The sequence below is a fragment of the Mobula birostris genome, chromosome 4, assembly GCF_030028105.1.
Source record: "Mobula birostris isolate sMobBir1 chromosome 4, sMobBir1.hap1, whole genome shotgun sequence".
Classification (NCBI taxonomy): domain Eukaryota; kingdom Metazoa; phylum Chordata; class Chondrichthyes; order Myliobatiformes; family Myliobatidae; genus Mobula; species Mobula birostris.
The window spans coordinates 143,743,867-143,769,391 of record NC_092373.1 but is presented as its reverse complement, the minus strand read 5'-3'; the positions used below and the strand labels follow the sequence as shown (position 1 = coordinate 143,769,391).

At 44.2% G+C, this 25,525-nt stretch overlaps 1 protein-coding gene across 6 annotated transcripts in view; it reads right to left on the bottom strand.

Annotated features, from left to right (window-relative positions):
• inpp4b (inositol polyphosphate-4-phosphatase type II B) overlaps nt 1-25,525 on the bottom strand; it is an 813,686-nt gene that overhangs the window by 406,288 nt on the left and 381,873 nt on the right. For 5 of the 6 annotated variants that reach the window (XM_072256187.1, XM_072256173.1, XM_072256174.1 and 2 more), the window contains 2 exons: nt 20,067-20,279; nt 5,258-5,302 (listed from right to left, as the gene is read on the bottom strand). The exons of the other annotated variant lie outside the window; for it this stretch is intronic. In XM_072256187.1, coding sequence (XP_072112288.1) covers nt 5,258-5,302; nt 20,067-20,279 — 258 coding nt within the window. The remainder of the gene's footprint in view (nt 1-5,257; nt 5,303-20,066; nt 20,280-25,525) is intronic. 6 annotated transcript variants of the gene reach the window in all.

Below are 25,525 nucleotides of genomic sequence, written 5' to 3'. Positions count from 1 at the left end.
TGCTAAATGCCAGTCTGAGTTGTCAACCACTGACTTTCGCTGCAGAAGGTGCAAAAACCCTCTCATCAAAAAAAGCCGCAATTATGGATTTCCCACTGCCTAGAACTACAAGAAAGCTCCAGGAGTTTTTACGTATGGTGAATTTCTGTCACTGCTTCATCCTGTGAGCTGCTGAACTTATGCTCCCCCTGTATAGTGCGCTTAAAGGAAATACCCCGAATCAAGTATTTCACTGGTCAGCTGACATGACCAGGCAACTGATGACACCAAACGAGCTCTTTCTAACGCGACCCTACTGGCACATCTGCTCCCCAATACACCTACAACCATTACTACTGACGCTTAGATTATGCTGTGGGTGCTGTGCATGAACAGTTGGTCAGAGGCATATGGCAGCAACTCCCCCCCTTCAGCTGCCATCTCCGTCCCCCCAAAAGCAAGTACAGCACCTTTGGCTGTGAGATTCTTGGTCTCTAACTGCCTGTCCGCAACTTTTGTTTTCTTCTAGAGGGTTGCCAATTTACAGTCCTTGTTGACCACAAACCCCATGGTATGCAATGGGCCAAAATATCAGAACTTTGGTCCGCACAACAGCAATGCCACTTGGCCTAGATATCTGAGTTCACAACTGATAAACAACATACCAGGATGAAAAATAATGCCGTGTCTGGTTGCCTCTCACGGCCAGCCATTGAGGCCGTACACATAGGGGTTGACTATGCCGGCATGGCAGCCAACCAGATTACTGACCCAGTGGTCCAGGCGTACTGAACAGCAGTCACAAGCCTGTGCCTGGCTGACATGAAGTTCGGGGAAGCTGGAGTTTGTCTCCTGTGTGATGTCTCAACCGGTCGCTTTCACCCCATCGTGCCCACAAACTGGAGACGGACTGTTTTTGACCTCATACATGGTCTCTCGTACCCAGGCTGGAAGGCCAAAACTTTACTGGTTGCACTAAAGTTTGTTTGGCATGTCCTCAAAAAGGACATGCATGATTAAACTGCATGTGTGGAGTGCCAGAGAGCAAAAATTAACCGTCATGTATAGGCGACATTAGCACCTTTTGAGGTTCCTGAGCGACTGTTTGACCATGTCAATGTGAACGCTGTTGGTCCTCTACCTTCCTCCTGTGGTTTCATGCACCTTCTTACCGTGGTGGACCTAACCACCAGGTGGTCAGAGGTCGTCCCTCCAGCTTCGACGATGGCCCTAGACGTGGCTTGGACATTCATCAGCACCTGAGTTGCTCGGTTTGGCACCCCATCGGATAATTCCCCTGACCACGGTCCCCAATTCATTTCAGACCTCTAGGCTGTGATGACCCAGAACCCCAGTGTTGGGCTACATCACACCACACTGTATCACCCACAGCCCGATGGCCAATGTGAATGGTCTTGCTGCTCCTGAGAGGCTGCTCTGAGGGCTTCCCTGATGGACGAGTGTAGGCACGATCATCTCACATGTGTCATTCTGGGGCTCAGAAATGCTCCAAAAGAGGACCTGCAGTCATCTGTGGCAGACTTGGTCTACGGGCAGACGTTCTGAGTGCCAGGTGACCTAATTCCTGACAACATGACTGCCTGGTCGACCTTTCACCAGCATTCCACCCTCTTCAGTAAATTCAATTTCTTTGAACCTAGTCCTACCTCCCATCGTGGCATACAACACTCTCGGGTTCCTGTTGACCAACGTTCCACCTCGTTTGTTTTGGTCTGCCATGACACACACCAACATCCCTTCAGGCCCCTTTACAACGGCCTGTTCCACATTTTGGAAAGGTGAGAAAAGACTTGTCATAGATAAGAGGGGTAAGACTGAAGTATTTCGGTGGATCACCTTCAGCCAGTCCACCAAGATTTGGAGTATTCCACTGCTGTGCCCCTGGCGTCACAACATGACCATGAGCATGTCAACATACTTCTGGATAAGCCAGCGGCCCCTGTAGTTCCCCCACCCATGGAACACAGGACCTGAGCCGGGCAGCTCATCCGAGTTCCAGACAGGCTCACAATGCCAGCGATGGAGAATTCCGTCTAAGGTAACATAATTGGGAGAATTGCACATAATTCACAACCACCGACATTGGATTGGGGTTTCACTTTAAGAGGCTGGTCTGACGTGATGACGGTTTTATGTAAAGAGCTTTTTAGCACATTTTTTTTGTGTAGGTTTTGGAGTTCAGTAAAGTGTGTTACGAGTTTCATTAAACACAAAACATCTCACTTTGTTTTATTTGTGAAAACCTGCATAGGCACCGTAGGAACATTGACATACAGAGATACTTTGGGGTGCTGCCTGTAACTCCCTGAAAGTGATGACCCAGTTAAATAGGGTAATAAAAAGGCATTCTGTATGCTTGTCTCCATAGGCCAAGCGACTGAGTACTAAAATTGAGATGTCTAACTGCAGCTGTACAAAATATCAGATTGGAGTTAGAGTACCAGGTACTCTTCTGATTGTCGCATTACTGTAAGGATATAGTGGCAATAGAGAGAGCTGTTAACAAGAGAAAATCTGCAGGTGCTGGAAATCCGAGCAACACACACAAAATGCCGGAGAGTCTCAGCAGGCCGGGCAGCATCTGTGGAAAAGGTACAGTCGACGTTTCAAGATGACTGCACCTTTTTTTCCATAGATGCTGCCTGGCCTGCTGACTCCCTCCAGCACTGTGCGCGTGTATATGTTTCACCAAGCTGTTGGCTGAAATTGAAGGCTGTGATTAAAAAGAGAGATTGATTTGTCTGGGCTCATTCTTCCTGGAATGATGGAGAGTTTACAAATAAAGAGGCTTGCAAAATCATAAGAGGTATAGGTAAGTTAGATGGACAGAATTTCATTTTCTCTGGGCAGGAGAATCAATAACTGGAGGGCGTAGGTTTAAGGTGAGAATGGAGAAATTTAATTAAGATCTGCGAGTAAGTTTTTCACAGAGAGGTTGACTAATATCTGGAATGTGCTACCAAAGGAGGTGGATGAGGCAGATACAGTTCAACAATACAAAGGCATTTGGACAAGTACTTGGACAGGAAAAGTAGAGAGGGATACGAGCCTAGTGCAGGAAATTGAGATTAGTATGGATAGGTATCACAGTCAGCATGGAAGAAGTGGGCCATAAGGGTCAGCTATGGTGTACGACTTTATGATACACTTACCTTTACATTACCCTTCTTAGGAACTATAGCAATTAGAATCAACTCAACAAGGAGATTAAGTCCTTTGCTTGCACATTACATCTTGTTATGTTTCAGCAATGATAAAATCTTTTAATTTTGCCCAGAATGAAGCTCTTCCATAATTGTTGTTATGCCACTTTAAGTAACATTGTTTAGTAGATATTCCTCTCAAAACCAACATTATTGTTTACAATTGGAACTGCCAGGTCTGAGTGGGGAGTGAAAAATTAAAACTATACAAAAACTGCTAGAACTACAATTGAAATATTGCTGTTGCCACATCTACAATTTCTCAAGTATAATTTGTATAAGTAGGACTGTACCTGTTTTAATCCTCTTAAGAAATAGTGAAAGTAAAACTCAAAACAAGACTTGAAATAAGAAAGCTTGCTGTTTTGCTAAACTCATTTTATTCATTGAAAATTTAATATTTTACTTTATGATCACCACTAACCTTTAACAACATACTTATCCTTCTTAGAAGTGCTCAGCATCAGTACTTACAGCAGACAAATAATAGTTGCTGTACCTTACTTAGACAACATCATCTTGAAGTACCACAGCTAATGGATGTAGTCATAATGAGGCAGAGAAAATTACCCTTGAATGCCGAGACACAAAGAAAGACAACTAATTTATTGGTACTATAGATGTCTGTACAGCTGTGCCTGACCTGCAGAAATAACTGCATTATACTAAAAAGATGAAAGGACAGCAGCTAACTGCTAGACTTTTAATGAACAGGGAATGAAATGGATTAAGAAAGGGTTAGGCTAGCAGAAGAGGCTGTTAGTATTAAGGCTGTCACTACTTAACAGTGCTCCTAAAAGCAAAGTGTCAGCAATCCTTACGGTGGCTCACTCCATCTTAAAAAGTCCTTTGAAATCATAAAATGTACTGTTTCTTAAAATATTTTATTAAGTTGCTTATTGTAGGCGCATTTTTCAACTTTAGCACTGTTTTGCATTTTAGCACTTGATCAAACAAGCTACTTTTTAACAGGGTGCCAGTGTAAATGTTGTGAACAATATCTATGTTCTTAAAGCTCTTTTAAAGGGTGTATTAATAAAGATCTATATGTTTGCCAAGGCCACATGCATTTTGGTATTCATAATGTAGATGCAGATAAGGCAGAGGTTGCTGTGGCTGGAGGTTGGTCCCCTTTGCACCCTTCTTCTACCTAATAAATTGACAGATGTGTGACCACCAAGGCAATGAAGATACATGAAACTTGTGGATTATCATAATCCTCCTGTAGTCAATCTTATCTCTTAAATAACCTATTCTGTGCACATTATGTTGTTTGCCAATAACATGTGTACACAATATTATGTGAAATGTTTGCTATTGTCACATTCATGTATGTAATAGAATTAAATAATATATATTTATGCAGTGTCTATGGAATTGAATAAACAGTCGCTGTTTTGGGCCAAGACCCTTCTTCAGAACCTATTAAATTCCACAGATGAATAGCAAGAAGGGTCTCAGCCCAAAACATTGACTGTTCATTCATTTCCATAGATGCTTCCTGACTTGCTGAGTTCCTCCAGCATTTTGTGTGTGTTAGTTTGGATTTCCAGCATTTGCAGAATTTCCCATGTTTATATTTATGCAAAGAGTTTCATCTCAAAAGTATACAGTATAGTGATGCTCAACGTGACATGTAAATTTTGTAAGGTTTATGATTGTTATGGCAAATAAAAACGAAAGAACCACGTGTTATTTCAAGTTTTCACATAAGATATGAGAGAAATTCAGAGGTCAGACATGAACAGATGTATAGCTCAAAAATGCACGTAACATTTTAACTGATGCTTCTTTGAGCTAAAACATTTGTGTCTCACTATAATGTTTGATTAAGTAAGCCAGATGAAATTATCACAAACACAAAGAAGCACATCACAACCCTACTGGGTTAAAAATTTCAGCTTATTAAATCATCATTTCATGAAGCTAATTTTTTAAAATGTATGAAATTCTTCAATAAAAATTAAAGACAAACTATCAAAACACATCATATACAGTAATATTTATGCCTTAAGATATTGGCTCTAATTGACAGAGATAGTGTCTGATCTTACCAAGAGTGAATTCCAACTTGGGTTCAAATGGAAAATTGGAAATCCCTGCAGATTAATGGGAATAAAGATAAGATTAATCAATAACACTTTTGTTACAGAATTAAGAAATCCATAAACTGCTATGTCATATGAAATAAATATGTACATAATATTGTATAATCTCTTGTCATCTTTATGTCCTACCCATTTCTCTCTGGCTTGCAATCATGTCCTACTTTTAGCAGCCAATCACTTTTTTTTAGAACAGGACAGGAAATCAATGAGGAGAGAAAGTACCATAGCAGAAATAGAAATTCTGCAGTTTGTGCAGCATTTGCAGAAGTGTTAAAAACATAAACATGGTATTCTTCTCACCACTACCTCTTCTTACTTCTTAATTAGTCATCTATAATAAGATTGGGAATATCCTGATGAAAAAAAACAAAAGCAGAAGTAATGCCAAAATATCCCTCCTTAATTAGAGAAATGGATTTTCTTCAATGCTTATCACATTGAATGCTAATTTTGTCACCTTAAAAGGGCTCATGCTCTATGAACAGAGAGTTCATTGTGCTCTGCCCTTATAATTTAAGTCATTATAAAAGCAGAGTGTAATATGGGATCAGAGATACGACTCAACAAAGTGACGTGTTCAGAACAACAACAGAATGTGAGAAATGTCCGCTCTGCCATTCATTAAGTTAAGCTTTTATTTCAGCAGCATCTCCCTGTTAAAGCTATATCCCTTAATTCCCTAACTACCAAAAGTCCATTAGTTGCTCTCTTAATATGCCCAATAATTGCTCCCTTTCATGGTGAATTCTAAAGATTCATTGCAAAGCATCGATTCTGCACCTAGAGCATCAAACTCTGTAGGAATTCTATATGTTTCAATAAAGATCATTACCCATCTTAGGAGATCTATCGTGGACCAATCACATTGATGCAATCACAAAGAAGACACTTCAGCAGCTCTACTTCTTGGGAAATTGAGGAGATTTGGTACGTCACCAAAGATTTGCGAGAAATTCTACCAACGTACAGTGGAGAATATTCTGACTGGTTGCATCACAGCCTGGTATGGCGCCTCCAAGACTGCAAGAGGCTGCAAAGGGTTTGTAAACTTGGCCATTCCCATTGCAGGCACAACCCTCCCGCCATTGAGGACATCAAGATGCAGTACTTCAAAAAGGTAGCTTTCCATAATTAAAGACCCTCACCATCCTAGGCATGCCCTCTTCACCTTACCTACATTGGGGAGGATTTATAGAAGCCTGTACCAAAATTTCAAGAACAGCTTCTTCACCTCTACCATCAGGTTTCTGTATGGTCCATGAATCCATAAACACTGCCTCATTATTTTCGACTATTTATTTTTGTAATATAGAAATTTTGTATCCTACACAGTACTACTGCTGCAAAACAACAAACGTCTCAATATATGTCTGTGATAATAAACATGATTCTGATTTTCTTAAACTCTAGCAAGTACAAACCATAAGACCATAAGATAATAAGATCTAGGAGCAGAATTAGGCCATTTTGGCCCATTGAGTCTGTGCCACAAATTCATCATGGCTCCATTTCATCATGGCTGATCTAATTTTCCTCTCAGCCCCAATCTCCTGCTTTCTCCCCTTATCCCTTCATGCCCTGACCATTCAAGAATCTATTAACTTCTGCCTTAAATGTACACAAAGACTTGGCTTCCACAGCTGCCTGTGGCAAAAATGTCCACAAATTCAGCACTCTCTGGCTAAAGAGATTCCTGCTGAAGGGCCTCAGCCCGAAATGTCAACTGTACTTTTTTCCATAAATGCTGCCTGGCTTACTGAGTTCCTCCAGCAATTCCCAGCATCTGCAGATTTTCTCTTGTTTGTAAAGAAATTCCTCTTATTTCTGTTCTAAAAGGATGCCCCTCTATTCTAAGACTGGGTCCTCTTATCTTAGACTCTTTCACCATTTGGAAACATCCTTTCCACATTCACTCTATCAAAGCCTATCACCATTCGATAGGTTTCAATGAGATCACCCCTCATTCTTCTGAATTCTAGTCAATACAGGTGCAGAGCCATCAAACGCTGTTCATATGATGAGCCATTCAATCTGAGAAACATTTTTGTGAACCTCCTTTGAACCCTCTCCAGTTTCAGCATATCCTGTCTAAGATAAGGGTCCAAAACCTGCTCACACTACTCCAAGTGAGGCCTCACCTGTGCTTTATAAAGTTCCAGCATTATATCCTTGCTTTAAAATTCCAGTCCTCCTGAAATGAATACTAACATTGCACTTGCCTTCTTCACTACAGGCTCAACCTGCAAATTAACCTTTAGGGAATCCTACACAAGGACTCCCAATTACTTTTGCACCTTAGTTTCTTTTATTTACTTTCCATTTAGAAAATAGTCAAACCTTTCATTCTTGCTTCCAAAGTGCATGGCCATACACTTCCCAACACTATTCCATATGCCAATTCTTTGCTCATTCTCCTAAGCTGTTTAAGTCCTTCCGTAGCCTCTCTACTTCCTCAAAACTACTTGCTTCTCCACCTATTTTCATATCATCAGCAAACTTTGCAACAAAGACATCAATTCCATCATCCAAATCATTGACATGTAACATAAAAAGAATCAGTCCCAACATAGGCCTCTGTGGAACACCACTAGTCATCGGCAGCCAACCAGAAAAGGCTCTTTTTATTACCACTCTTTTCCTCCTGCCAATCAGCCACTGTTTTATCCATGATAGAATCTTTCCTGTAACACCATGGCTTTGTACTTTGTTAAGCAGCCTCATATGTGGTACCTTGTCAAGGGCCTTCTAAAAAATCTAAGTACACAACATCAACCAATTCTCCTTTGTCAAGCCTGCTTGCCATTTCTTCAAAGAATTCCAACAGACTGGTCAGCTAAGATTATCCCTTGAGGAAACCATGCTGACTACAGCCTATTTTATCAGGTGCCTCCAAGTACCCTGAGACCTCAACCATCGACTCCAACATCTTCCCTACTAACTGGCCTATAGGTTCCTTTCTTCTGCCTCTCTCTCTTCTTGAAGAGTGGAGTGACACTTACAATTTTCCATCTTCTGCAACCATTCCAGAAATGATCATTACTAATGCCTCCACAATCTCTTCAGCCACCTCCTTTAGAATCCTGGGGTGTACACTATCTGCTCCAGGTGACTTAGCTATCTTCAGACCTTTCAGTTTCCCAAGAACCTTCTCTCTAGTTATGGTAACCACAAACTTCATGACCCCTGACACTTGGAACTTCCACTACACTGCTAGTGTCTTCCACAGTGAAGACTGATGCAAAATACTGATTCAGTTCATCCACGGTTTTGTTGTCCCCCATGACTACCTCTCCAATATAAATTTCCAGCGGTCCCATATCCACCCTCATCTCTTTTACACTTTATGTATCTAAATAAACTTTTGGTATACTAATCTACTAATCTAGCCATCCCCATAATCAATCCACACAAACCCACCATCCTAAGATTAAGGTAGGCTTGGGGGGAAGACAAGTTGGGCTAAAATTTCATCTGTGTCTCTTCTCTGGCAATAAAATGCTATTTGCTATTAGTAATCTTACTAATGTTGTCTCAAAAGCTTTAAATTGGCACTATTTCTGGAACAGTGTATGTTATGGATTTAATTAGCAGCATATGTTGCATTTTTCCACCCAGCTCAGAACCCAGGAAGCTGTATTCTATGGTTACATCACTGTACAGCAAGAATGTGTACATGCTACGGTGACGTAAGGAGACTGGCAGAATCCAGGCACAAGGAGAAGAGGAACCTGGTGGGCTTCTGAAGAAAAGTACATGCAGGAGGCAGCTTCTTTGTACAAAGGGCAGACATGGAAAGAACGTGCCAGGGAGTTAGCCATCTACTTTTATAAATGTCTGCATCTTTGAAAATCTTGTCTTGTCATCAAAAGCCTCTTCCTAGTGTGAATGCAAAAGTCACATTTATCATAAGTAAAAGTTCCCAACTTTCCTAGTGGAGCTTTTCAAATCTTCTGCACTCCAGCATTATGTCATGTAATGTACAACATATCCCAGCAGAAACAGCTTGCTGGATTCCTGGGGCAATATTTCTGAGAGTTGGTGTGTCCCTGACTTTGAGTTTGAGAGAACTTGTGTTCAGCTCCTACTCGCTGTCTGCCTGGGCTTCATCACACCTGGGAGGACACTTCTGCTCCCTGTCCCATTTTTGTAGTGCTCACTCATTCACTCATTCCTTGCCATCATTTCCCTGTGGCAGAAAGATTGCTGGCTGTATTGTGCTGAGAGTCTGTAAAGGCCGCCTTCTGAGGTCAAAAATGTGAGAAAAAAATACAGATTTATAGTGCCACCTCTTTTGTCAGATATTTACTTCCTGTCTACTTTATTCATTTCTGATTTGACAAACATAAAACCATTTCCCTTTTTGCAGAACTTCTTCTCACGCATCTGTGTTATGTTTTGTAACTTCAAAACATTAAACTAATTCAAAGGAAGACATGGGACTCTAAAATGTGAGTTCTAACTGTGTTTACTTTAAGCTAAGTGTTCACATATCTTGTGGCAGCGTGATCACATATGCAATTAATGTATTTATACATATAACACATAATGAATTATATAAACAAACAAAAATACTTAAAGCAACAATATATGTACGTGTATGTGCGTGTGTGTGTGTATGTGTGCGTGTGTGTACTTAAATATTACTGAAATATTAAACACATACCACTTCTCCCTACTTAGCTATAAAATCCAGCTCAATAGAGAATGCATCTCCACTATATAAACAGTATTCTACATAATACAACTACTATATAGAAATATCCACAGCATAGTAAATTTTAAGTTGTCCTATTCAGGCCTAAATATTTAATCACTGTGGAACATTTCTTTCCCCTGTGGGATAACGTCTTTCATGACGGGGTGGGATCTCTCTGCTTGGCAGGTGAGATTTGTGGCTGTGAAAACAACCTCAGGTTCCAGGTCCTCCTCCATGGTGGTTGTAGGAGTTGACTCTGGGGCTGCAGGAAGTGGTCCTGGCAGCTCTGGACACTTTTCTTCTCCTTTCCTTTTCTTCTTCTAGTTTGTTCATCTTGATCTTGGGAAGGTGCATTTAGTTCACTGGAGCATTCTCTTATTAATCCTTCTATTGCTCCTTTTATGATCTGATCTCTCGTCTTGGTTTCCTGATCTGCAGCATCATCTGACAAATCCCGTTTTCACATCTCCATTGACTCCTTTCTTTTTTGCCTTCCATTCATCCAGCTGGGCTTTGATCTTTGTATCTACTTTTATAAGCAGCTTTTGTCTCCCAATTGAAGTTCATGCAATAATCTTAAAGCATGCAGAGTAGATTCTGGTTCTTTATAATCACAAAAGCCAAATACTTGCAACTTTTCTCAAGCTCCTTGAACTCTCTCCCAGCTTAAATCTAAGCCATGTTTCACAAGTAACTGCCTGATTAACATATCAGAAGCTTTCTCAGATATGTTGCTTACAAAAACTGTTGTAGTCAGACGACTGTTTTCGTCACTTTCACGATTCCTCTGAGCAGCATGATCCTTCCTTGGTCCAATATGCTTTCTAATCAGAGGCACAGAGGTTGTCCACTGTTGGGCAACAGTTTATGGTGTTTGGCATGGAGACAGTTGTGGCATCATCCAGTAGTATCTTTCTTAATTTGCTTTCAATTGACAGCATTGTAGAGGATGTGGCATGGTGAATCATCTTCAATCAAGTAGTAGTTTTCTCAGCCAATCGCATCCCCACAATGCTGGTCCTCCCATATTTATCACATACAAGCACAATGTGGCTTGTTGGTTGTTGTTTTTCGCTGTTACGAATGTCAATCCCACAGAAAAGGTCTTTTTTTCCGGTATAGGTTCTTAGTTGAATATCTGCAGACTTCAGTTTACTATCTTTGAAATGTTTCTCAAAATAATTTTGTGTACGGGGTCTTTCTTTTGTTACATTTAAAATGGCGATTTTGTTATGTTAATCTGGGGAATGCAGCTTTGTTGTGCTTTAACGCTGAAGAGAGTTTGCGCTAACAGTTTGTTTTACTTTAAAATGAGATAACAGGGTTTTATTAGCCAATGGGTGGTTATGTATCGTTTTGTTTTCGGATGCCATGCTGTATGATATGACTGTGGACTGGGTTTTGGTGGGGAGTCGGAGGAGAGACGAGGAGGACTGTGGACGTGTGGAGAGGCTCCGGTCAATCACTCAGGGTGGTCGCGAGCCGTGAGTCAACGGAATTCGGGTGGTCGTCTGAAGTCGAATTGAGCTCCAACGGTAGCGCGCGAAGAACTTGGACTTTGATAAGTGTTGGCGCCTTTTTTTTTCATTACTTTCCTCTCTGTATCAAATGTATGTTAATGTCATAGAATTAGTAATATCTATAAAGTGCATTTGTTAAAATTCACTGGGCGTGCTAGCTGAAGATTGATGTTTGTGATTGATTCGGGCGGCCACCAACCCTGTGGGGAGTGTTGAGGTGGGTGCTGGGCTGGATTTCCCCTAGACATACACGAGCCAATATAACTGAACGTTACAAGTGGGGGCTTGTCCGGGATTTGGACTTTTCAGGAAAGTTGTACTTGTCGTTGTGGTAAGTGGTGTGAAGATGGATCGAGATAAGATTGTAAGTTGGTGTGAAATGGAGGAGGTACCGGTGAATCATGCGTGTGTGGTAAGCGGGGTCCATTATCGCATTCCGGCAGAGGTACTGGTGCGAGGGTTGAGTTGGATTAACGGAATCGGGCAGATAGAACTTGTAGCCAGAAGGGGTGGGAAAGAACTGGAGGCTAGCTGGATGTTGGTGCGGGCAAGTGCCGACGTCATGACGTTGGAACTACCAGCGACAGTCCATGCCCCAGGGGTGGTGGGGCCGTGGGGTCTCCACACTCTCCCGGAGGACGAAAGTGAGGAGGTGCCAGAGGAGGAGCTAGATGAGGCCCCGGGGGAGGTGCCAGTAGCCAGGGGTGGAGGTGTGGAGTGGGAAGGTTTGGCCAGGCCTCGCCCCCATGGGCGGGATGAGACTGCCGAGTTAACGGCTGCCATTACCTCCCTGGCGAGAAGGGTTGAGGGGCACCGTCCAAAGCTGAGAATTTTCTCGGGAGCCAAGCCCACCCCGGAAGGGGAGGATGACTATGATACCTGGGTTGAAGATACATCCCAATTGTTAGAGGTGTGGACAGTTTCGGATGAGGAAAAGAGACAGCGATTGGTGGAAAGCTTAAGGGGCGGGGCGGCCCGGGTGGTCCGCGATCTGAGAGCGGCACGCCCCTTGGCTTCCCTATCGGAGTGTTTGGACGCTTTGGAGGAAGTGTTTGGACTGTCAGGGGATCCCTGGCGGCATTTAGTGGAGTTTCAACGGATGGGGCAGAGAAGAGGGGAAAAGCTCTCAGACTATGCTTTCAGGCTGGAAGGAAAGCTTACGGGGTTGCTGCGACGAGGGGTAGTGAGGGAGGATGAAGTGGCGAAGTTAAGGATGAGCCAGATATGTAGCGGTTCCCGGGAGGATGACAGAGTGGCTTGGAGTGTACGGCAGTCATTTAAGCAGAGCCCCCCTCCATCATTCGGACAGCTGATCCGAGAGGTACGGGCCAAGGATAGTGCTTTGGGCCGACCAGGGGGCTCGGATCCTCAGGGACGGTCTTCAGCGGTTCAGGAGGTGGTAGCCGGGGTGAGACCAGAGAAATCCAAGGGGTCTCCGGGGGGCCGTATCAGGAGGAGAGAGACGGTGAGTAGTGGGTGCTATAACTGTGGGAGAGAGGGGCATTTCCGCCGGGAAGGTGAGTGGCCGGAGGTGTGCTACCGCTGTGGGTAAGCTGGCCACTTGCAGAAGGATTGTGAGAGACGAGATGCGCCAAGGGGGGAGGGCCCCCAGGCCACTAAGAAGGGAGAGGTGTCGGGAAACTTAGGAGAGGCTCAGTGAGGGAATGGACTGGAGTCTCGGGAGGAACACGTTCCCAGAAAGCCGCTATGGAACCCCAGAAAGAACACAGCCAAATTCCTGATGGACTGGTGGGACCCCGTTCCAGCGTGTCCCTACGGATAGAGGGAATCTTTGCGAAAGCCATCCTTGACACCGGGTCGCAGGTTACCTTACTGTACCGGTCGTTCTACAACAAATATCTGAAACATTTGGCAGTCACTCCGTTTAAAGCATTGGAAATTTGGGGCATAAGTGATGGTGATTACCCGTACGATGGATACTTGTCAGTGAGATTGGAATTTTCATTGGGAGATGTGGGAGTATCGGAAGCCTTTGAGACGCTGGTGTTGGTTTGTCCAGACTCGGTGGAGACCGGTGGTACTGCCCTTTTGGTGGGGACTAACTCTCCTCTGGTGCGACGGCTCTTGGGAGCCTGTAAGAAGAAGGGCGGGGAGAACTTTTTGGAGACCCTCTCGGTACACCCCGTGTTCCGAGCAGTGTACGAAGGAGTGAGTGACCCCCAGGGGCTGGATCCTAGTGCAAATGAGGGACGGTGTGGTGCACTCAGGCGAGGCCTAAGGTGATACGGCCAGGGGAGGCGGCACTAGTGATGGGGACCCCCAGATTCCCCGGATTACCGCCGGGCGAGGTCCCGCTAGTAGACGCCCCCGACGACCTGGAAAGGGAGTCCCAGTTCCCAGCTGGGGCGCTGGTGAGACCTGAATTGCAGAGGCCCTCAGCTGTACAGGCACAGCGGATGGGGGTGATGGTAAGGAACATAACGGAGAGGGAGATCACCTTTAAGCGCAGGATGCCCCTCGCGCACTTGTTCCCGGTGACGGTGATATCCAGCGCCCCCGTGAAACCCACTGGAGGGAAACTATTGGGAAACGGGGGGGGCGGCTGACCGAGGAGGCCTTTAATTTTGAAAACTCCCCTGTACCGCCGGCGTATAAGAGCAGGCTGGTGGAGAAGATGCTGAAGCTAGGGGATGTCTTTTCTCAGGGCGAGTTTGATGTAGGATGTTCCAAGAGCACTCGGCACACCATTCGGGTGACAAATGACACCCCGTTTAGGGAGAGGTCGCGGCGGTTGGCCCCAGCAGATGTGGAGGATGTGCGGCAGCACTTGCGGCAGTTGAAAGACGCAGGGATTATTGCGGAGTCCCGAAGCCCATATGCGTCCCCCATAGTGGTGGCAAGGAAGAAAAATGGGAAGGTACGCATGTGCATGGACTATAGGACCCTGAACCGCCGCACTGTTCCCGACCAATATACGGTCCCGAGGGTGGAAGATGCCTTGGCCTGTCTGAGCGGTGCACAGTGGTTCAGTGTATTGGATTTGCGGAGTGGGTATTACCAGATTCCGATGAGCGAGACTGATAAGGAGAAGACAGCCTTTATCTGCCCCCTGGGGTTTTTCCAGTTCGAACGAATGCCCCAAGGCATCTCGGGGGCCCCAGCCACCTTCCAGCGGCTCATGGAGCAGATAGTGGGGGACATGAACCTGCTGGAGGTATTGGTGTACCTGGACGACCTGATAGTGTTTGGATCTACGTTGGAGGAATATGAGGAGCGGCTGCTGAAGGTGCTGAGTCGGCTGAAGGAGGAAGGATTAAAACTTTCCCTGGATAAATGTCAGTCCTGCAAGATGTCAGTCAGTTATGTTGGGCACATAATCTCGCGAAATGGAGTGGCCACCGATCCGGATAAGATAGCCGCAGTCACCACCTGGCCAAGACCTCAGAAGGTGAGCGCCTTACGCTCATTTTTGGGGTTTTGCGGATATTACCGGCGATTCGTGAAAGGACATGAGAAAATGAGTCATCCATTGAACCAGCTGCTGTGTGGCTATCCACCTGTGGGGAGGAGGAGGAAGGGAGACCGAGGGCCGGAGGTAGGAGGATACTTGAACCCAGGGGAGCCTTTTGGAGTGAGGTGGGATGCTCAATGTGTGGAGGCGTTCCAATCTCTAAAAAGGGCACTGACGCAGGCCCCAGTGTTGGCATTTGCTGATCCCCGGAAGCCATATGTTCTACACACTGATGCCAGTCACGACGGTCTGGGGGCTGTTCTGTACCTGGAACAGGGAAACGGATTGAGGCCAGTGGCGTTTGTCAGTCGGAGCTTGTCGCCATCTGAGAGAAACTATCCCACTCACAAGCTGGAGTTCTTGGCGTTGAAATGGGCGGTGGTGGACAAGTTGAGTGACTACCTATATGGGGCCCAGTTTGAGGTGAGAACTGATAACAACCCCCTCACTTATATCCTGACCTCGGTGAAGCTGGATGCTACTGGGCACCGGTGTTTAGCGGCCTTGTCTGCGTATGAGTTCAGCCTGAAGTACTGCCCAGGGAGTCGGAACATCGATGCAGATACCCTGTCTCGTCGGGCGCACGACGAGTCGGGCACGGCCGAGGAGTGGAAGAGTGTCCCTGCCCAGGGAGTAAAGGCCATGCGTCAAGTTGGGAGCGACAGGGAAGTAGGAGCACAGATGGGAACGGATCGGGCAGTAGATCAACTGGGAGCTGACGATGACGCGCTACCCACTGTTTACTGTAATGTGACTGCTCTGAGGAACAGGCAGCTGCCGGAGTTGAGTCCCCAGGAAGTAGAGGCGGCTCAACGTGATGACCCAAGCATTGGCACTATCTGGTACGCGGTTAGCCAGGGTGATATGGGGCAGGTGGAGAAGGCGAAACATGCCTCCGTTCCTCTACTACTGAAGGAGTGGCCTCGGTTGAAGCTGAAGAACCACGTCCTGTACCGAGTCACGTCGCCTCCGGACCACCCCCGGCGCTGGCAGCTGGTCATGCCTGAGAAGTATCGGAAGACTGTGCTCCAGGCTCTACATGATGATTCCGGGCACTTAGGGGTAGAGAAGACCTATGGATTACTCAAGGACCGATTTTACTGGCCCCGGATGAGGGGGGAGGTGGAAGAATACTGTAAGACCTGTAGCCGTTGCGTCAGGAGGAAGACCTTGCCTGCATAGGCGGCCCCGTTATCCCACTTGCAGAGTGCGGGACCCATGGACCTGGTGTGTATGGATTTCCTGTCTATTGAGCCAGACACCAGCAATACCGCGAATGTTTTGGTCCTCACGGATCACTACACTAGATATGCGCAGGCTTTTCCTACTAAGGCCCAGAAAGCGACTACAGTGGCGAAGGTGTTATGGGAGAAGTACTTTGTTCATTATGGCCTTTCCCGGCGGATCCACAGTGATCAGGGACGGGACTTTGAGAGCAGGCTTATACATGAATTGCTGGATATGCTTGGGGTTGAAAAGTCCAGAACCACCCCCTATCACCCACAGGGTGATCCTCAACCCGAGAGGTTTAACCGGACCCTGCTGGACATGCTCGGCACCTTGGAGATTGAACAGAAGAGTAAGTGGAGTCAGTACATCGCCCATTTGGTTCACTGTTACAATTGTACTCGCAGTGATGCTACGGGGTACTCGCCCTACTATCTGATGTTCGGACGGGAAGCGAGGTTGCCCATTGATCTGTGTTTTGGGACTGAAGCAGGGGAAATACCTTCGAAGCCATGTCTGAAGTACGTGTCCGATATGAGGAGAGAGTTGAAAAGGGTGTACGAGTTGGCTGAGGCAGCAGCCACCAAGCAGAACCAGCGGAATAAAAGGAGGTATGATCAGGAAGTAAAGTTCGTCCAGCTATTGCCGGGAGACCGAGTCCTTATCCGGAATTTAGGACTACAGGGTAAGCACAAGTTGGCGGACCGTTGGGCAGCCACCCCCTATGTGGTGGAGAGTCAGATGCTGAATCTCCCGGTTTACCGGGTGAGACCTGAGGGCGGGCAGGGGCCTGTCAAGGTACTCCATCGGAACCACCTGTTGCCTCTGGGTCAAGAGGTGAAGATGGACCCAGAGCCCAAATGGGAGTTTACTCCTATTACGAGGACTCTGCGAGGGCACGGGGCGCGGGAAGAGCCCGCTGCGAAGAAAACAGGGCCGGTCCCCACCTCAAGAAGGGATACGTCATCGGAAGATGATGAGTCGGACGTGTGGTACCTGCTTCCGTTTGCTGATTCCCCAGTGCCGGGAGAAGAGACTCTTGGCCCTTCCATCACTGAGTCAGGGGAACCGAGGGAGGGTGTTGCAGAGCTGCCTGTATTACAGCTGGGATTGGGGGAGGAGAGGGTGGAGGCAGAACCCGAGCCAGAGGGCTCACAGGGGCAGAGGGATCCTGGTGAAGGGGAAGGTCCGACAGATAGACCCGAGGGATCAACTGGGGTGTCTGAACAGGGAGAGTCAGCAGAGGAAGTACAGAGGCCTCAGAGGAGTAGGCATCCCCCGGAAAGACTCACTTATATAGCGCCGGGAGAGCAGGGTGTGATCTCTACTGCCCTGCAAAGTTATGTCACTGCTTTATGCACCTGGGTTGGGTTTTGTGTTTTACAAGGAGCACTGGTGAACTCTGTTAACGTCATGAGGGCATGACTTTTTGTGGTGGGGGGAGAGCGTACGGGGTCTTTCTTTTGTTACATTTAAAATGGCGATTTTGTTATGTTAATCTGGGGAATGCGGCTTTGTTGTGCTTTAACGCTGAAGAGAGTTTGCGCTAACAGTTTGTTTTACTTTAAAATGAGATAACAGGGTTCTATTAGCCAATGGGTGGTTATGTATCGTTTTGTTTTCAGATGCCATGCTGTATGATATGACTGTGGACTGACGAGGAAGACCACGGACGTGTGGAGAGGCTCCGGTCGATCACTCAGGGTGGTCCCGAGCCGTGAGTCGACGGAATTCGGGTGGTCGTCTGAAGTCGAATTGAGCTCCAACAGTAGCGCGCGAAGAACTTGGACTTTGGTAAGTGTTGTCGCCTTTTTTTTTCATTACTTTCCTCTCTGTATCAAATGTATATTAATGTCATAGAATTAGTAATATCTATAAAGTGTATTTGTTAAAATTCACTGAGCGTGCTGGCTGATGATTGATGTTTGTGATTGATTCGGGCGGCAACCGACCCTGTGGGGAGTGTTGAGGTGGGTGCTGGGCTGGATTTCCCCTAGACATACATGAGTCAATATAACTGAACGTTACATTTGTGAAATGACTGAAACAACCAAGCCAGTGTCTAATTCCATTAGATTAGTGCTCTTTTTGAAAATGCAACTTCACTTTTTATCTTTTTTCTTCCCTGTGCAGTCCATTATTTTTGTCTGCCGACATGTTCATTGTATGTGTCCTATTTTGATGCATGTTCAGCAAATTTTGCCTTTAAACCTGCATTGATCTGGTGTATGTGAACCCTTGTCACAATGGTAAGACAACTTGTTCGGCCAATGCAATTTTGTTCACACCCACTTTCATTCCTGACTGCAACTCAATTGCGTCTCTGTCTGAAGTTTCCGCTGAAACAGTGATTTTAACTGCTATTTTTAATGAATGTTGTTCTTCAGTTGGGAGCTGTTTTTGAATGCTTTCTTGCAAGGTTCCACAAACTAAATGACCTCCTAGTATATCTTTAAGCCCATTACTGAACTGACAATTCTCAGACAATCTGTTCAATTCCACCACGTACAGTGAAATTGACTCCCCTTCCTTTTGATTCTGCTTATAAAACCTAAAGCATTCTGCAATCACAATATTTCTGTTCTAAATGTTCCTGCATTACTTTCACAATATTGGCAAAGCTCATTGCTGCTGGTTTAGTTGGAGCTGTCAATCTTTGAAGCAAACGGTATGCCTTTAAACCCAATGCAAAACTGTTTCCCATGGGCTGTTTTATTTGCTTCAAAATACCTTTCAATTAGCTCAGTGTACATATACCAGTTATCTTTTGTGTAATCAAACACATCAATTTTTCTTACATAGCCAGCCATTTCTCCTCTTTTTTTATGAATCAGAATCAGAATCTGGTTTAATATCATATTGAAATTTCTTTACTTTGTGGCAACAGTACAATGCAAAACATGATAATATAGAAAAAAACTGTGAATTACATTAAGTCTATAGATATATATTAATTAGTTAAACTAAATAAGTAGTGCCAAAACAGAAATAAAAAAACATATTGGAATGTGAAGAAGCCAGCGTGCCTAGAAGAAATCCATGTGGTCACAGGGAGAACGTACCAACTCCTTACAGATAGCAGCAGGAATTGAACCCTTTCCAATGATTGCTGTGCTGTGATAGCGTTATGCTACCAGCAACAATGATGTGTATGCAATAAAATCCTAACTACAGTGCGAATGTGTATCTACAGCCCAAATGAAAAAAATAAACTGATGTTCTTATAAATGTGACTTTTTTGCCAATTTGTTTCAACTGGAATTGCAATTAAAATAAACAATACATTAAACCAAAATACTAACATATTGCACACTTATACAATGTGTGCAAGTACTGGCTCCCAAGCCTTACAAAATATTTTTAAAAACAAATATGATAATTTTCCTTGGTTTTATTGTGGTAATTCAAATTGTTTATTTATTTAGAGATACAGCACAGTAACGGGCCCTTGCAGCCTAATGAGCCTGTGATGCCCCATTACATCCATATGTGACCAATTAATCTACTAACCCATCCGTACCTCTTTGGATGTGAGAGGATACCGGAGCACCCAAAGGAAAGCCACTCAGTCACAGGGAGAATGTGCAAATTCCTTACAGAGCATGGAGGGGAATTGAACCTAGGTCACTGGCACAGTAATAGTGTTGTGTTAACCACTATGCTACCATACCACTCTGTTAATCTAATAAATTCTATGCAATCTAATAAAAACAATCTAGATACATAATTCTTGATTTACTGTTAATTTGATTATTAAGCAAACCAAAATATAACATTAAGGTTCTTAGTTACTTAAAATAATCTTTAATCATGAAGAGTTTCATGCAGTGTAAATCTTACCTATCAATGGAGATTGTGTCTCTGGTATAGGGAGGATCTGATGGGCCTCATCTGGGCTTGTATTGCCTTTGATTTCCATGATGAGTTGCTGAAGGTGTGCAATTCTCCTTCGCAAACCTTCAGAGTTTGCTTGTCGGAGTGCTGCAATCCAGTCTTCACAGTCTGACTTTGAGATGGCTTCAAGATAAATGTCTGGTTCTCCACTCTGAAAAGCTGCACTCAAAAAATCATTTAACACCTTCAGTAATCATAATTTTCACAAAAAAAAATGTGACAGGATTGATGCAGTATACAGTTTGGAGCATTAGCCATCCATCTTTACTGCCAGGACTTCAAATATCTAACAGACTGCTGAAAGCTATCTCTATTGTCTTTACATTCAGTGCACTTCGTATAAGCAGCACAGCAGTTTCTAAAGTAATTAATACAATATAAAACTAGGTGGCAGAATTATCAAGAAAAAAGGTCTCTGCAGCAGGAGCCTCTGCTCAGCTAGAATTGGCAATTTTCATTTTCGTAGATCCAATACACTCAGAAACAGTGAGACAAGATACTGGCAGAAAGCCCAATGGAATTTACTTAGAGTGAATGTGCCCATCATCTCAGCTATAAAAGCTATCCTTTATGGTTGGTTTACTTTCTATTCTTACCAGTTGTAACTCATGAGTTTTCTCATGATAATATAGCATGACACAACTGTAATGAATGGCCAACAAGTTTTATGGGGAGTTATGGATGTTTCTGCAAACTAAAGCAACAGCAGAATGGGATATCATATTTGACTAATAGTAGGGCAGCTAAGTATAACTCTTTCAACAATGTTTCCATAATTGAGCATCAAATTAAGTGAAAAATGATACTTTCTGTTCAGAAGGTGCAAAGGCTACCAAGAATTCAAAGTTCATGCACTTCTATATTTGTATAAATTAATTCCTCCAGTTGGTGAAACTTATCAAGAGACCATCAATATGATTTCAAAAAGCACTGTGTTTCTGAGCAGTTTCCAATGTCAATCTCAACCAATGGGCTGGACAGTAATAATGGCTAGCCTGTTGTTCCATAGAATGTTTGACCTCTTGCTCCATCTCTGGATTTGTCATTGAGTCCTTCCAGATTGTTGTAAACTGAGGATGGGATACACCTACTATTTGATTGCACTGTTTTATGGTATATCAAACACAGCCTCATTCTGATCTAGGTGAAAAAGTAAGTCTAGAAGGTTCTTTTTACTTTTATTAATATAATGGTTGAAGTAATTTATATAATCTAGTTTCAAAAATGTCTTTAATTACCAAAATTATTGTCTTTAATTACCAAAAACATTTCTTCTGGTTTAAAATGTCTATCATGATCAGTTGAAAAGGCCCTTGATAACTTGATCCTTCAAAAGACATTAAAGACAGTCCAAGGACTGGGCCTCAGGTTCCACTGCTCAAGGGATTGCGGCTTGTACGTCTCCACTTTGTGCAGTGGCTGCAGGAAAAGCACTAGAATTGACCTAAACGTGGGGCAAGAGCAAGCATAATCTGGCCCAATAATTACCACAAGTGCAGTTCTTTGTAAAATTCAAATTAAAGATATGTACTTTTCAAGTTGCAAAGTATACTGAATGGGAGTCATTAATAGTAGAATAGTGTTAAGCAGAAATAGTTAAATTGGATTGCACACACTTTTTTAATAAACCAGAACAAAGTTTCATTTACGTCCAATGCTCAATTAGGTCTTCTGCAAATAATTAAGTTGTCTAAAACCTGGTTCAAAATGCCATTATAGTGCTATATATCTAGAATCAAGAGGTGAAATGGGACATTCAGTGTTTCCAATGGGACTGTGCCCAATTGAAAACAGCTGTCAACACTTAACAATCAGAGAGGTGCATCTAGAAAGCAGCTACACATCCTAGGAGGTCAAACTTTTGTTCTAGGAGCAGTGGAGGTACTGGTGGAGGTGGAGAGGAGTGGTGGAAACTGATTGTAATGGAGGTAATGGTAATGGGGGGGGGGGGGGGGGAAACCCTGCCAAGGCCACCATGGGAATAGCAACTCAGGTTTCACTTCCAGGATAAATCTACTTTAATAAATCTACAAGGTGTTTCAAGTTGAACCACACATCATGACAAACTTTATTCCATGGACACACTAATGCAGTCACATTCACCCAGACTGTTAATCACATGGATTTTACTCCATCTATACCTTTCCATATGTGCCTAGCATAGCTGCAACACTCTCCTAGTATGAAAACACCAATGCCCTTGAATGGAAAATCCTACAACATGAAGTGGATATGGCCCAGTCCATCACGGGTAAAGCTCTCCCTACCATTGAGCAGATCCCCAGAGTGTTGTTGCAGGAAAGCAGCATCATCATCAGAGACCCACTGCACAGGCCATGCTCTCTTCTTTCTACTGCCATCAGGAGGAAGGTACAAGAGCCTCATGACTCACACCACTGGGTTCAGGAATAGTTATTACCCCTCAACCATCAAACCGAGTGGATAACAGCACACAACTTCACCTGCCCCTTAACTGAACTGTTCCCATAAGCTAAGGACTCACTTTCAGGGGCTCTTCATCTCATGTTCTCGATATTTATTGCTTATTATTTATTACTATTATTTCTTCTTTTTGTTGTGTTTGGTCTTTCATTAACTATTATGGTTTTTGATTTATTAAGTATGCCCACAAGAAAATGAATCTCAGGATTGTATATGGTGACATATATTTGATAATAAATTTACTTCGAATTTGGGACTCTCCTCCACTGACATTCATTTCTCATGCAGAGGTCGAGACTCCAAAACTAGGTTAATCAAAAGCTCACACAATGCTTTTCAAATCTTCCAAGCAGACCCTCACTAGCTCATCCCAGCAGCAGACTGAAGAAAACCACCCTTTTACACAGAAGACCCCAAAAAAATTTGAAATCAGAGGATATAAGAAATCTGGCAGTGAGAAAATTGATAAAATTTGACCGTGATGACTAAATCCCCTTTTATTATTAATCAGTGAATACACTAATTATGATATATGCACGGCGGGAGGCTGGCAGAGGAGAAGGAACAGAATAATGTTGATGTAGAGAACAGTGTGCAATCGAACCTTATACTCCACCGCTCCACCTCAGAGACTGACACAGCAAGGAGTGAGCTGATTATATTAATGAGATGCATGTCATAGGCAGACAGTCATAGGCATCTTGTGGAGAGTACTCTGGAGTGGAAGTGGGTAGACAGTATATGCATCCATAGTGCTTCAATGGTCCCAGATCAGATCACAACTAAAATGCTGGTGTAGATGAGCTGTCATACTTATTTGCATGTTCTCACAGGGTGTCGTACGGAGCTAGAGATGATAACCATCACTCAAAAGCCATGAGCACTTGTCTACAAGGGCTTCATCATTGTCTTCAAAGGCTTTCTAATTTCTACAATGCCTACCTTGTTCATGTGATAATATAGATGGAGGCCACATGAAACCTTTCTTGCCTCTCTCCAGCCTGATCCTGACCTAGCTAGAGAATGTTCCTGTCTCACAAAGGCACCCTGAAGGTCTTCGAGAAGGAGAATGTATTGTCAGGAAATAGTCTGATATCTTCTAAGAGCAAGAAGATGCGCCTTTTGAACAGTTTGCTGTCCTTGACCATTCATACAGTTGATATGAGGACACTATTCCTGACTGCACATCAGCAGCTTACACTTTGGAATGAACAGAGAGACCTTGCATATCATCAGTGCTCTTCTGCATAAGCAGAGGAATACTACATAAAACTATGCCCAGACCGTGTAAAGAACTGACTCCAAGAATGAAGACAGCAGAGAGCGGATCCTATGAGATGGTCCTGTCAGCTTGGCCGATGCAACGGAAGTACTCAGTGACAGTCAATAGTTTGTTGGACTTCGGTTAGAAAAGTTACCTGGTGCACAGTTCTAGGACTCTGATACCCTCACTCACAAGGGGACATATTCATGTCTTGCTGCAGCTTTACAGTCAGCATGCTCACCCCTGCCCCACTGCCAGACATCCTTCAGTCAACCGTGAACAGCAGTCTGAAGCTGGACAGTCTAAATGTTCTAGTGAAAGAGAACAGCATTCCCGAAGCCAGACTGAGGCCTCGTAGGAAACACTGCTGTGTAGACTAGTACATTAAACCTACAAAGTTTGGAAGTGGACAACTCACCATTTACTACAGCGAAAGATATTATGACTTAGCATTATTGTATCATTTGATTTGTCATTGTTATATAAAAAAAACATTTTTTGTGTAGGGATATGTCAAACTAGTGTGGCAGCCTCTGACATTGCAGAGCCTGCCTTGCCTTGCCTAGAAGGCTTTTAAGGTGTTGACTGACAATGCTCTGGCTAAAGATTAATTGTAGGTAGATATTCAGCTGTTTTCCACTGAAAATATAGCCACCCTGCAGCAGACTGACAGCCTAGGACCCACAGCAGGAGGTTGACTGCAATCCTGTGGTTCTCATTCCCTGCTTGTTCTGCTCTGAGAGAGACACATTCCAACTAGTCCTGAAACGCTCATGACTGCATAGCCAGATTCTGCTCTAATTCTGACAAGTTTGCAGATGGTATCACCGTAATGGGCCACATTCCTGATAATGATGAGTTGGACTACAGGAAGGAGAAAGACAACTTTAGTGACATGGTGCCATGATAACAATCTTTCCCTCAATATCCATGAGACAAAGGAGCTGATCATCGACTTCAGGGGGTGGTGGGGGGAGGGGTAGTTCACTTGTTCCTGTCTACATCAACAGTGTTGAGGTTCAGAGGGCTGAGAGCTTCAGTTTCCTAGGTGTGAGCATCAACAATAATCTGTCGTGGTCCAACCATTCAACCACGTTGAAAGCTCACCAACACCTCTACTTTCTCAAGAGGCTATAGAATTTAGCATGTCCTATCAGCCCACGCTGTTCACACTTCTGACTGGACTGCTGGGTCCAGCTCAAACCGAATCATCAAATTCACTGATACACAACAGTGGTGTACAAAGAGGAGGTAGTGCGGCTTGTAGAATGGTGTGAGTACAACAACTTGGCTCTCAACGTGGACAAAACTAAAGCGATGATTGCGGACTTTAGAAAGGTGCAGGCTGACCACTTCTCACTGCACATGAACGGCAGCCACATGGAGAAAGTTATGAGACCAAGTTTCTGAGGGATGAACATAACAGATAATCTCACCTCCTTCAACACCACCCCTTTAGTCAAGAAAGCACAAAAGCATCTTCGCTTCCTGAGGAGATTGAGGTGGGTGAGGCATTCCACCTCCCCCCACCTCACCAATTCTAACCAATTTTTACAGAAGCACCATTGACAGCGTCCTGACCAGCTGCATCATCGTCTGGTGCGGGAATCGCAAGGCATCTGACACAAAACTCTACAAAGAATTGTGAGGGCTGCTGAGAAGATTATTGGGGTCTCTCTTGCACCCATCCATGATATTT